This window comes from Schistocerca serialis, chromosome 2 (genome assembly GCF_023864345.2).
Source record: "Schistocerca serialis cubense isolate TAMUIC-IGC-003099 chromosome 2, iqSchSeri2.2, whole genome shotgun sequence".
Taxonomy (NCBI): domain Eukaryota; kingdom Metazoa; phylum Arthropoda; class Insecta; order Orthoptera; family Acrididae; genus Schistocerca; species Schistocerca serialis.
In genome coordinates this window covers 1159190857-1159204989 of record NC_064639.1, presented here as the reverse complement: position 1 = coordinate 1159204989, position 14133 = coordinate 1159190857, and the positions used below count along the sequence as shown (strand labels likewise).

Genomic DNA, 14133 nt, shown 5'->3' with positions numbered 1-14133 from the left:
TGTATACCTGTCCTTTTTCCCCCTAAGGTAAGTCTTTCCGCTCCCGGGATTGGAATGACTCCTTACCCTCTCCCTTAAAACCCACATCCTTTCGTCTTTCCCTCTCCTTCCCTCTTTCCTGATGAAGCAACCGTTGGTTGCGAAAGCTAGAATTTTGTGCATATGTTTGTGTTTGTTTGTTTGTATTTCTATTGACCTGCCAGCGCTTTTGTTTGGTAAGTCTCATCATCTTTGTTTTTAGATATATTTTCCTGCGTGGAATGTTTCCCTCTATTTTTTTATATATATATATATATATATATATATATATATATATATATATATATATATATATATATATATATATATATATACACTCACACACACATCTGGCACATTTTAATAGCAGTAACTACCACAGTAATGGCAGTAACTAGATGAACTATCAGTCTATTTTCAAAAACTAGAAATACACTTCCGGGCAACATTGTGGTGTTTTTCATACAGATACTTGCACTTTTCGCTCTGCCCAACATTAAAAGAATGAACTGTTGTGAAATAAAAGGATATTAAACACAAACATCTAGAAATGAAGTACAGTCTTAAAAATTACGTCTAAAAACTAAACTGCAGAATACCACAAGATGTCAACGGGCCTTATGTCATCATCTGACTTCATGCAGGTGCAGTATGGAGGGCCCGTGGGGTGAGCACACTGCTTTCCCGGTCATTTTCGACTTTTCAGACCTTGAAGCTCATACTTCTCTTTCAAGCAGCTCCTCGGCTAGCATTATCAAATTAAGTGCACCCCGTACCAGTCCTTCCACCAAAGAAAAATCCCTGTCAGTTCCATCAATTGAAACCAGCTCCTCCACACATGTCAGATGTGCTGACCAATCACCTATGGAGTCAGATCAAGAGTGACATCATCTTTGAAAAATTAAATAGTTCATGGTATTAAGGTTACTAACACACACCTTTGTGGCAGTGGTCAACACAGATGAATGCTGGTTCGAATCCTGTTGGTAGCAAATTATCACAGCCAGTGTTTGGCCAGCAAGGGAAAGCAAGGTGGTGATGTAAAGTTTCTGACCACCAGTCCTTACGCCAATGTCCTGAATTCAATACCCTACCACTCTGCAGTGTCTCATAAAGTGAGTGCATGTAACACTGTCGATCGTGATCCGTCTTTGGGATGGGGATGTTGTGCTTGGCAGCTCCATTAGTGGTATTTGAGGGGAGTAGGCTATGTGCTAGCATCAGGTTTCACTCCCTCTCTCTTTCTTTCTTCCATATCAACACAAACCCTATACTACACTGTACAAGCACTTATCACGGTCATCCATGCAATACGTATACATTCTTGATATTTCGTGACAGGTCGGAGGAAGGCAACAGCAAACCACCTCCACTAGGATCTTGCCCAGAACAGTGATGCAAGATTCCTGCATCTGCTCCCCTATGCCCATTTCTTGAATGTGGGACCGCTTTAATATTTCACATAAATTATCTTGTCATGTTGTAGCTTTAGGTGGAGGTTTTAACCTACCAGCTACAGACTGGGAGACTGAAGACATAAGGATGGGAGGTAAGGACAGAGAATCATGTGAACTTTTTCTAAGCACTTTATCCAAAAATTGCCTTGAGCTGTTAATCAAAGAACTGCACCTGCTAGTGACAAACAGACCCAAACTTTCGATTCTGTTAGCGTGGAACAGGGAATCATTGATCACAAGGCCATTACAGAAGCATTGAATATGACTGTAAATAGGAATACGAAGAAAGGCAGGGAGATCTTTCTGCTGAGCAAGAGCAACAAGAAACAGATTTCAGTTTACCTACATGGCCAGCATGAAGATTTCATCTCCAGCACTAACAATGGTGAGTATAAATGGACATAGTTCAGGAGCAATGTGCAATATGCTTTAGGTAGGTATGTGATGAGCAAAGTTATGAAGGACACAAAAGACCTGCTATTGTTCGTGTGAGGAGGGCCATGCATGAAGTGGTCAACAAATTTGAAACTAATATTGCAGAGAACTATAAATTCCCTGGTCTAGACAGTATATATGGAAAGATGATCAAAGAAATGAGGCAGTCAGTTGCTGATATGCTGCATTCGATGTGTACAAGAATCTACATCTACGTCTACATTTATACTCCACAAGCCACCCAATGGTGTGTGGTGGAGGGCACTTTATGGGCCACTGTCGTTGCCTCCCTTTCCTGTACCAGTCGCGTATGGTTTGCGGGAAGAACGACTGCCAGAAAGCCTCTGTGCGCGCTCGAATCTCTCTCATTTTACATTCGTGATCCCCTTGGGAGGTATAAATAGGAAGAAGCAATATATTCGATACCTCATCCAGAAACGCCACCCTCTCGAAACCTGGACAGCAAGCTACACTGCAATGCAGAGTGCCTCTCTTGCAGAATCTGCCACTTGAGTTTGCTAAACATCTCCGTAACGCTATCACGCTTACCAAATAACCCTGTGACGAAACGCGCCGCTCTTCTTTGGATCTTCTCTATCTCCTGTGTCAACCCGGCCTGGCATGGATCCCACACTGATGAGCAATACTCAAGTATAGTGAAATTAGGAGCACTGAATGCCTTTAAGCTCCAAGCTCCAGACACACACACACACACACACACACACACACACACACACACACACACACACACACACATAAAGTCTCTCTTCACTCTCCTCATCCCCCTTACACAAAAAAGGACCAGTCAGGAAGTGCTCCAACTACACACAAAGAGTTTGAAATGTCATTTGCCTAAATGCCATGTAACACTTCTGTTCCCCCACTTAAAGAAAAGACGTTAGGACCTCTCACAACCTCAAAAAAATTCTTATTAACATACTACTACAAACAACCTAATTATGTAAAAAAACACTGAATATGATTTCTTTCTTTAAAAAAGGAATGAGACTTTATTTTTAATAACAAGTCTTTCCAGTTTTGTTATTTTATTTCAGGTAAATTGTGTTAAACAGTGTTAGTCTACTTTGTGTATCTTCATCTTATTTGCTTCACATCCTGTGTGATGCAAGAAATTGTCCAGTTATGCCCGATCTTTCTGTATAGAAAGCTACATATATAATGTGTATGTGTAATGTGTCAACTTACTTATGATTTTTTTCTATTTATTTATTTATTTATTCAACAGTGTGTTGCCTTCAAGCCAGTATACTCGAGAGTTTCTCGTTGACTTCTTGTATATATGCATAGTTAGTTACCTCTTACTCTTTCTCACATAATTATTATGTGGGGAGTTGCTTGTCAAGTATATGCCTACTGTTCGGTCAAATGTCAGTACAGTCTGTAATCAACAAGTGCGGAACGTTCCTGCTCCCACCATTTTTGTCTCTAATATCAGATAAGCCTACTCGATTATAGAATTTGACTGGAGAAAACTTTCATATCATGACCACCAGTCATTATACACCTTCATACTTCTGTACTCATTACATTTACACTTCTTCTAAGGGCAACCACTGTGTTAAACACTTATACCATTATAGATGTGGGTGTACTCTTGGGTCCATCTAACCTCAGCTCTCTCCTACCTACGTAAAATACTGTAGGTCATTCCTCCCATGGATTCACCTGACCATGGTATAGGCCATTTCTCCTATAGATCTGTCTACCCTTTTGCTCTCCTATACATCATCTCCCCCCCATGAACCATGGACCTTGCCGTTGGTGGGGAGGCTTGCGTGCCTCAGCGATACAGATAGCCGTACCGTAGGTGCAACCACAACGGAGGGGTATCTGTTGAGAGGCCAGACAAACGTGTGGTTCCTGAAGAGGGGCAGCAGCCTTTTCAGTAGTTGCAAGGGCAACAGTCTGGATGATTGACTGATCTGGCCTTGTAACAATAACCAAAACGGCCTTGCTGTGCTGGTACTGCAAACGGCTGAAAGCAAGGGGAAACTACAGCCGTAATTTTTCCCGAGGGCATGCAGCTTTACTGTATGATTACATGATGATGGCGTCCTCTTGGGTAAAATATTCCGGAGGTAAAATAGTCCCCTATTCGGATCTCCGGGCGGGGACTACTCAAGAGGATGTCGTTATCAGGAGAAAGAAAACTGGTGTTCTACGGATCGGAGCGTGGAATGTCAGATCCCTTAATCGGGCAGGTAGGTTAGAAAATTTAAAAAGGGAAATGGATAGGTTGAAGTTAGATATAGTGGGAATTAGTGAAGTTCGGTGGCAGGAGGAACAAGACTTCTGGTCAGGTGACTACAGGTTTATAAACACAAAATCAAATAGGGGTAATGCAGGAGTAGGTTTAATAATGAATAGGAAATTAGGAATGCGGGTAAGCTACTACAAACAGCATAGTGAACGCATTATTGTGGCCAAGATGGACACGAAGCCCACGCCTACTACAGTAGTACAAGTTTATATGCCAACTAGCTCTGCAGATGACGAAGAAATTGAAGAAATGTATGATGAAATAAAAGAAATTATTCAGATTGTGAAGGGAGACGAAAATTTAATAGTCATGGGTGACTGGAATTCGAGTGTAGGAAAAGGGAGAGAAGGAAACATAGTAGGTGAATATGGATTGGGGGACAGAAATGAAAGAGGAAGCCGCCTGGTCGAATTTTGCACAGAGCACAACATAATCATAACTAACACTTGGTTTAAGAATCATGAAAGAAGGTTGTATACATGGAAGAACCCTGGAGATACTAAAAGGTATCAGATAGATTATATAATGGTAAGACAGAGATTTAGGAACCAGGTTTTAAATTGTAAGACATTTCCAGGGGCAGATGTGGACTCTGACCACAATCTATTGGTTATGACCTGTAGATTAAAACTGAAGAAACTGCAAAAAGGTGGGAATTTAAGGAGATGGGACCTGGATAAACTAAAAGAACCAGAGGCTGTACAGAGATTCAGGGAGAGCATAAGGGAGCAATTGACAGGAATGGGGGAAATAAATACAGTAGAAGAAGAATGGGTAGCTTTGAGGGATGAAGTAGTGAAGGCAGCAGACGATCAAGTAGGTAAAAAGACGAGGGCTAGTAGAAATCCTTGGGTAACAGAAGAAATATTGAATTTAATTGATGAAAGGAGAAAATATAAAAATGCAGTAAGTGACACAGGCAAAAAGGAATACAAACGTCTCAAAAATGAGATCGACAGGAAGTGCAAAATGGCTAAGCAGGGATGGCTAGAGGACAAATGTAAGGATGTAGAGGCCTATCTCACTAGGGGTAAGATAGATACCGCCTACAGGAAAATTAAAGAGACCTTTGGAGATAAGAGAACGACTTGTATGAATATCAAGAGCTCAGATGGAAACCCAGTTCGAAGCAAAGAAGGGAAAGCAGAAAGGTGGAAGGAGTATATAGAGGGTCTATACAAGGGCGATGTACTTGAGGACAATATTATGGAAATGGAAGAGGATGTAGATGAAGATGAAATGGGAGATATGATACTGCGTGAAGAGTTTGACAGAGCACTGAAAGACCTGAGTCGAAACAAGGCCCCCGGAGTAGACAATATTTCATTGGAACTACTGACGGCCGTGGGAGAGCCAGTCCTGACAAAACTCTACCATCTGGTGAGCAAGATGTATGAAACAGGCGAAATACCCTCAGACTTCAAGAAGAATATAATAATTCCAATCCCAAAGAAAGCAGGTGTTGACAGATGCGAAAATTACCGAACTATCAGCTTAATAAGTCACAGCTGCAAAATACTAACAAGAATTCTTTACAGATGAATGGAAAAACTAGTAGAAGCCAACCTCGGGGAAGATCAGTTTGGATTCCATAGAAACACTGGAACACGTGAGGCAATACTGACCTTACGACTTATCTTAGAAGAAAGATTAAGGAAAGGCAAACCTACGTTTCTAGCATTTGTAGACTTAGAGAAAGCTTTTGACAATGTTGACTGGAATACTCTCTTTCGAATTCTAAAGGTGGCAGGGGTAAAATACAGGGAGCGAAAGGCTATTTACAATTTGTACAGAAACCAGATGGCAGTTATAAGAGTCGAGGGACATGAAAGGGAAGCAGTGGTTGGGAAGGGAGTAAGACAGGGTTGTAGCCTCTCCCCGATGTTGTTCAATCTGTATATTGAGCAAGCAGTAAAGGAAACAAAAGAAAATTTTGGAGTAGGTATTAAAATTCATGGAGAAGAAATAAAAACTTTGAGGTTCGCCGATGACATTGTAATTCTGTCAGAGACAGCAAAGGACTTGGAAGAGCAGTTGAATGGAATGGACAGTGTCTTGAAAGGAGGATATAAGATGAACATCAACAAAAGCAAAACAAGGATAATGGAATGTAGTCTAATTAAGTCGGGTGATGCTGAGGGAATTAGATTAGGAAATGAGGCACTTAAAGTAGTAAAGGAGTTTTGCTATTTGGGGAGCAAAATAACTGATGATGGTCGAAGTAGAGAGGATATAAAATGTAGGCTGGCAATGGCAAGGAAAGCATTTCTGAAGAAGAGAAATTTGTTAACATCCAGTATTGATTTAAGTGTCAGGAAGTCATTTCTGAAAGTATTCGTATGGAGTGTAGCCATGTATGGAAGTGAAACATGGACGATAAATAGTTTGGACAAGAAGAGAATACAAGCTTTCGAAATGTGGTGCTACAGAAGAATGCTGAAGATTAGATGGGTAGATCACATAACTAATGAGGAAGTATTGAATAGGATTGGGGAGAAGAGAAGTTTGTGGCACAACTTGACCAGAAGAAGGGATCGGTTGGTAGGACATGTTCTGAGGCATCAAGGGATCACCAATTTAGTATTGGAGGGCAGCGTGGAGGGTAAAAATCGTAGAGGGAGACCAAGAGATGAATACACTAAGCAGATTCAGAAGGATGTAGGTTGCAGTAGGTACTGGGAGATGAAAATGCTTGCACAGGATAGAGTAGCATGGAGAGCTGCATCAAACCAGTCTCAGGACTGATGACCACAACAACAACATACGTCATCTGCTATTTGGGTATGTGTGCCCCATATTAACTTCATCACTAAACACATTTACTAGCCCCCATTTACTATCTTTTCTCACTCTAAACAATAAATTTCTCCCATAATTGCTTTCTGCTGACATTACCTGATTGCTCTGTATTTAAATATCTAAACTCCTCTCTTCTAACTTCTTTTTTCCCTTACTCTTGTTTAGTACATATGTAACATCACTGTGTATACTTACTTCACATGCTTTTGTGTCTTGCTTCTATTTACTGATACATATAGCTTTTTCCTTTACTTTCTTGTAATTATTAGATTGACACAATACAGAAGATTACTAGTTATCAAACCTTTTCATTCTCTTTTTAACTTGTAAGATCTTCGTTCTTATTTGGCTATGCATGTTAGCATGCCATCAGTTTGTCTTTCCTTCCATCTCCTACCTGGATTCTTCTCTGCTACAGCATGTGCTGTTGCTAACATATGTCACTTACTGAATCCTAGAAAAATCCTTATAGTCTTTTGTCATTGTCATAAGTGAAATACCTGCCAGTGCAAATCCTACTGTTGTAGGTTGTAAATTCTACTATAGAGACAGTAACAAGAAGAGATCGTACAATAGGAATTTTGTGTATGGATAGAGGGAAGATAGATTTATCACTCATAAAGAAGAAGTAAGAAAAAGAAATAGAGAGACAGTTACATTAGCATTGAAGAAGAAAAGAAGACAGTCCCCATAGGTGGATTCCCTTACCATTCCTCACCCCAAGGACCCCATCTGCTAAGGTACTTCACCATGGTGCTGGAGGGAGAAGTTGTTTGGCATTCCTTGTAGAATGAACTTGCCATGGCTTCACCCTTGCAGACACCTAGAAAATTGATCCTAACAAACCCCTACGAAGTGCAGTGGAATAGGCAAGTACGAGGGTGGTTTGAAAACTTCTTGGAATGGAATAGAACGAAAGTACTTACATCAGTGAAAGTTTTTTTTATTTTTCAATGTAGTCTCCTTGTAGGTTAATGCACTCGGTTCCAGTGCCTTGATCCCATCTCGAAAATGAGTTTCCTCCAGGCCTGCAAAATAGTTGTCAACTGTGCCTATCCCCACCCCCCCTCCCCTCCCCAGGGGGCTTACCACTCTTTGGCAGGTTCGTGTTTAACTACACAGGGTCCCAGCCTTTGCAGCATTTTTTCCTCTCCGTGCTGCATGTCTGTCTTCTTGCTATTCTTTTTCCCCTCCCTTGGGGAACATGTCTGGGGTTTTATTGGGAATGTTCTGCATTGTCTGTCACTGACGTAAGAACAGTCTCACCACTGTTTTTCGCTCCCTTTTCCTTTCTTTGTTTCCCTTTTTCTCTCGTTCTTCCGCTTTGACATTTGAGGTTCCTCTTTCTTTTTTCTCCCTTTGCACTTCTGAAGGCCAGCCCACGTGTCTGACATCTAACAGGTGACTGGGTAACGCGTAATTCCCAGCCCCAGGTCAACAGGTAGGGCTCGCACGTGCCCCTGGTACAGGCCAGGCCCAGGGAGGGGTGATTGCCTGAGCTACAACCTTCCCAAATTGCTGATTGGTCCTTCTGTCACGTGCTCAGGAGGTGTGACGTGAGGTGTGAACAGTCACCTAAGGCAGGTCCGCCCCCTTGTGAAGGGGACCCCAGTTGGAAGGAGCGCGCCATCAGAGACGCTAGCAGTCAGGGGGGATTTTCTTGCAATGATTCAGTCATCTGTCCAATCTCAATGTCTACAAAATGTAAACGTAATGAGGCTGATGATTATAAGACACTTCCTGCTGCACCACGGTTCTGTATGGTCTCACTTACTCGAGATGGTCAGTCCTTCACCATGGTAAATGTGTTAATTATTCAGAAAGGTGTTGATGCAATTGCCAGCCCTTTGAAATCCTACTCTCATTTATGGAATGGCACTTTGCTTTTGGAGACTACTTCTGATTCTCAAGCACAACAACTGCTTGCTGCTGCTCCGCGGCTACCCTATTCATGCTGAGGCCCATAGAAATTGGAATTCTTCCCATGGCGTAATATACACCAGGTTGCTCAATGGTGTAACCGAAGCCAAAATCCAAACTTACCTCTCTGATCAGGGTGTCATTGCCGTTTATCGTGTAATGAAGAAGGTAGATTCCTCCTTAGTGCCCACCCGCACTCTTTTTCTCACCTTTGACAGAGTGGTGCTTCTGTCCAAGATCAAAGAAGGCTATGAAATTATCACAGTCCGGCCGTACATTCTGAGCCTGATGCTCTGCTACCAGTGTCATCGTTTCAACCACACTAGAACGTCTTGTCAACACCCAGCTACATGTGTAACTGCGGTAGGGAGGCGCATGAGGACAAATGTCTGCCTCCTTCTCCCTGTTGTATCAACTGCAGTGGCAGCCATGCCACTTCCTCGCGGGATTTTCCTGTGTATCTTGGATGAGCAGGCTGTCCAAGAGATCCGGGTAAAGAAAAAAGCGCCTTACCCAGTCGCTTGCAAGTTACTGGCTAGTTGCAAACCCTGTGTTCTCTCATGCACCTATAATTCTGTTCTTTCTTGTTACCCCTCCCTCCATGAAGGACATGGGCATGCAGACATGCGACCTCCAATTCAGCTCTGAGGTTGTGAAGTCGCCCTGTGTCAATGTAGCATCAGCACCCCCCATCCAGCTGTGCAACAAGCCATCAGTCTCTTGCCTCAAGGGGCAAAGCCACCTGCTACACAACCAGTAGGCCAGAAAGGACAGAGGGAGCACTCCCGTGCAGACTTCCTCTGTCCCTCCAGCCGAACAACACCTGTGTCTTCCTCTAACCGGAAAGGCTTGAAGAAGTCCACCAAAGGCAAACGCTCTTCACATTCACCAACTCGAAGATCCTCTTTGATGGTGTCGCCAAGTGATAACTTAGCCCAGCAGGCCTCCGTGTCGCCGGTGCGCTGTGCCAACCATTTTTCAGCATTGGACTCCACAGACTGACTGCACCAGCAAGGCGATGCTTCTGTGGGCCCCATGGAGCAGGATCCTTCTGCTTCTGTGCCCTATAGTTGCAACTCTTCACTGGCTGTCACTCGTCAGCCACCAAGGAGACACCTCTACATCTCTTCCTCATCATGACTCTTCTCTAATGGAACGTTTTCGGCCTTTGGTCCCACAAAGATTATTTACGGTTGTTTTTAGCATCACAACGTCCCCTTGTACTCTGCCTTCAGGAAACAAAATTGCACCCTCATGACTGCTTTGAGCTTTGACATTTCTTACCGATTCATTTTGACCTTCCCACTGAGGTTGGCATTCCATCTCATGGGAGCGTCATGCTGCTCCTACGGGATGATGATCGTAGTCAACCCATCTCCCTGACTACCCACCTTCAAGCTGTTGCAGGTTGCCTTTTCCTTCCCCACATGACTGTTTCCCTCTGTACCATTTATGTCCCTCTGTCTTTCAGTGTCACCAGGGTGGACCTCTGTCAGTATATTGGGCAGCTACCTCCCCCATTCATGCTACTTGGTGACTTTAATGTGCATCATCCCCTCTTGGGTTCTTCCGGGACCTGTCTGAGAGGTGCCATCTTGGCTGACCTTCTTAACCAACTTAACCTCTTCTGCCTTAACACTGGAGCACCCACTTTCCTTTCCACCTGGTCATCACCACTTGGGAAATCGTGTTCTTCAAAGGTCGCCAGGCAGGAGTAAAGCTGCGTCAGCCTTAGTAAGCTGCCATTTGGGTGTGCATGCGGATGGGGTAGGAGACAGTAAACCGATAGCACACGGGAAATGGTCACTTGAGTAGGTGTCAGAAAGAACGGACCACTCAAGACAGTGGGCAAGCTGGGCAGTGCGGAAGGATAGGTCAAATGGGAATAGGTGTGGTCACAAAATTGCAGGTCAACACTTATTTTCAGCAGGAAAAACTTCAGTGATAGTAGTAGACATACAGTAAAGAATGTCCACAAGGTAAATATAAACAAAGTGATCAAAAGTTAATTAATAAACAACTTCAACATTTTATTTAGATGTGACAAAAGCAAAGAAACTGTTAGTACTTGTATAGATTTTTGTTCCTTTAAAAGTTATAGTATTAATATCTGAATTGTTTATTACCATTGACGTACATATTTTATGCAACTTTTTTCAAATTCACAGGATGTGCACACTTCGTCGTGGTACACTTTTCTGGCATGCAGTGCAGCATTTGCACTGTCATTGGACTTAATAAGCTTCACATTTGTTGCATCTGTTGTTCTGAGCTTCGTGATTATAGATACAGGTAATAAAACAATTGGTTGGTAATTGTGTTGTGGAACTGTAATGTCTTTTTGAACTTTTTTAAGGCACTCTTCTTCTCATTTCCATTTTCATCTCTTGTTAAAATCGTTCAGTTGTATCTTGGATGTACTGATTTTTGGGTCATAAGGATTAGCAATTTTAAATAAATTATATAATGTAAATTGCTGTTCCAATTCACACTATATACAACATTGACACTAATCTATTTTCCTTCTGACTGTAATGTCTTTAAAAAATTCTGTTATATTAGCCTTTGGTTTTCTTTTAAGATTTCTTGAAATCAGTTTGATATTAATGGTCACAATTTTGATTAAACATAGTGTAACTGTTACCACCTTATTTATATATTACAATACTGAGAGAAAAATGTTATGTTTATATACATAAATATGAACAAAAGAAATAAAAGTCTCTTGTTCACAAAAATTTGAGGAACATGAGACCAAAAGAGTTGCTCATTGTGGCAAAATACTCTGTAGCACACAAGTATGACAACATAGACGTAACACATAAATACTGTAGTATGAGACAAAGAATCAACAGTTAATATACTAGGAAAAGATAAATACAGACATTCCTAAATGTCATTGATTTAAAGCACATGACAGCTTGAAAATACTTATGCATTCAGTTATTGAATTTTTCAGCGCTGATATTATGGAGCAGGTGAGTGGAATGGTTCGAGCTTGAAACTAAGTCTGATAGTGCTATTTATATTCTGCCTAATTTTATATGTCTTAATTTAAGTAGCTGCCACTTTTAACTAGGGACACCATTCAGTGCTTACTATTTTCACTATGAAGCTACAAAAGTCTCATAATTTGTATTAATGTAGTTCTACGTTATTGTGTATGTTTATCAATTATAAGTCTGATGCAGTCTGTTCAGTAAGAGTAGTAATTGAAGATTTGGTAATAAAGTGGTAATAATAATAATAAAATGAAATTAACAAAGTAATGTGACATGGAAAAAAAACAAAAAAACTAATATCAATTATATATGATGTGTTCCACTCTAAGATCTCCAGTTTTCTTTTAGAAAAATTGTCAGAAAAAAATTTGAAACTTCTCTCATTTCTCAACGTAACCACCCTGTAGACATTCACACTTTTCACAGTGTCAGTGCCATGATACCTTGGCTGTTACAAATGGTTCTCTAGGAATCTGTTTTTGACTACTGGAAAATCACCGACACAATAGTAGCTTGACTGGAGAATGTGTAACCATAGAGTGTCTCGTTTATCATGGGGGGGTGGGGGGTGGGGGGGATTGCTAGGAGTCAGGTCAGATGAGGAAGGATCTAGAGAAGACACTTCAGAGTTGTCTTTATGAAGAAACTCTTGCACAGCTTTTGCCTGATAAGTTGCTGCATCATCCTGGTTGAAGAGCACACATCTGTCCTTTGCCAGCCATATTTTTTGCAGTGCTGGAAGAACCCTGTTCTCAAAACATTTTGGTAGCTTGCTTGTGTCACCATAGTGCCCTTTGAAACACTAAGTAAGGATTATGCCATCACTGTCTCAAAACATGGCCACTGTAATTTGTTAGGCGGTGAGTGTGTGTTCTTCCTCTGTGCTGATTGGTACTTCATTTCAGGACTGGAGAACAGCATTCATGTCCCATCCATTATCACAGTTGTTGAAAAGTAAGTCCCATTCTTTCCGTCCACATCATCTGGCAAACTGCCACTCATGCAGCCTTGAGGTCATCTGCCAGTACTCGTGGCACCTACTTGAAGGACTTTCCATGTTTTCAGGCTGTCATGCAGAATTGTGCTTATAGATTCCATAAAAGTACTGATTATGCATGTGATATTTTGTGCATTCAATTGATAATCCTCCAAAACAACTGTCTCCGCATGTGTGAGTATGCTGTCAGACTGGCTGGTTCGAGGCTGAGATTGTTTTGATTTGTCATCACATGAAGTTTTGTCATCTTTGAACTGTCACACCCACAAATATACATTCTATACATTCAAGACACCATTACCCCCCTTGTATCACTCAATTGCTGACGAATTCAACGGGAACTCAAAACACATGTGGAGAAAATAAATGATTACTTACTATTCCTTTAGTAAAATATCACCATTTTTAGTATAAAAACCGCTCTTGTCATTGCATATGCTAGAGTTCTGCATGCCACTCTGTGCTGCTGTCTGTATACACATGCACACACCATGATCAGATATTTGTATCTGCTTCCAGTCTTCAGAGTGTTACTGGGAGACTTCAGAATTTAAACATGCCTCATACAATATAACCAGTATAAGAATAAGAACAACAAAAACACTAAAACTTACCTACTGGTTGCACATTTCATCCTGGCCCCTCTTGTCATCGATGGGAGTCACCTGACTTCTTGCTGCTCCAGAATGTGTACACTGGTTGCCAACCCTTAGCTACTTAACAGTATTCTGCACCATAACAATAAGTAGCCATTGTGAACATAGTGTTGATCCATGTGCGGTATTGTGCATAGTGATTGCTAACATTATTTACAAAAATGAGCTAAGAGGCTATACCTGGTTCTTCTAGTGACTGGCCTCAACTTTCAGGTTACATGTGTGATGCACTGACCCATTACATGTTTGTTTCTTGAAAAAGCTATGAGGTGGCTGCTCTGGGAGGAGGAAGCGGTGCCCGCCTCAGCGGCCAGTGTGCTGTGAGCTGATCACAAGCTTCTGCTCCCAGCACTCTCCACTCAGGGGCCAAGTAAAAGTGTGCGATCAGTACACACTAACTAGAATATGCGAGAATATCTGACAACAAATGTACCCCCACTAAATAAAATGAAGCAAAATTAGCTAACTAGCATCGGAAAAGTAGTGCAGATAATATCATAATGTTGTTCTAACATGAAAACAATGATGATAACTTCAGTGCACAGATACAGAATAATAAGTTGTTTCA

The 14133-nt window shown here is 41.5% G+C and overlaps 1 protein-coding gene across 1 annotated transcript in view; it reads left to right on the top strand.

Annotated features, from left to right (window-relative positions):
* Positions 1-14133, top strand: part of LOC126458618 (ATP-binding cassette sub-family C member 4-like) — a 267565-nt gene that overhangs the window by 208251 nt on the left and 45181 nt on the right. Inside the window, exon 18 of the mRNA XM_050095784.1 lies at positions 11079-11202. Within this exon, the coding sequence (XP_049951741.1) occupies positions 11079-11202 (124 nt within the window). The remainder of the gene's footprint in view (positions 1-11078; positions 11203-14133) is intronic.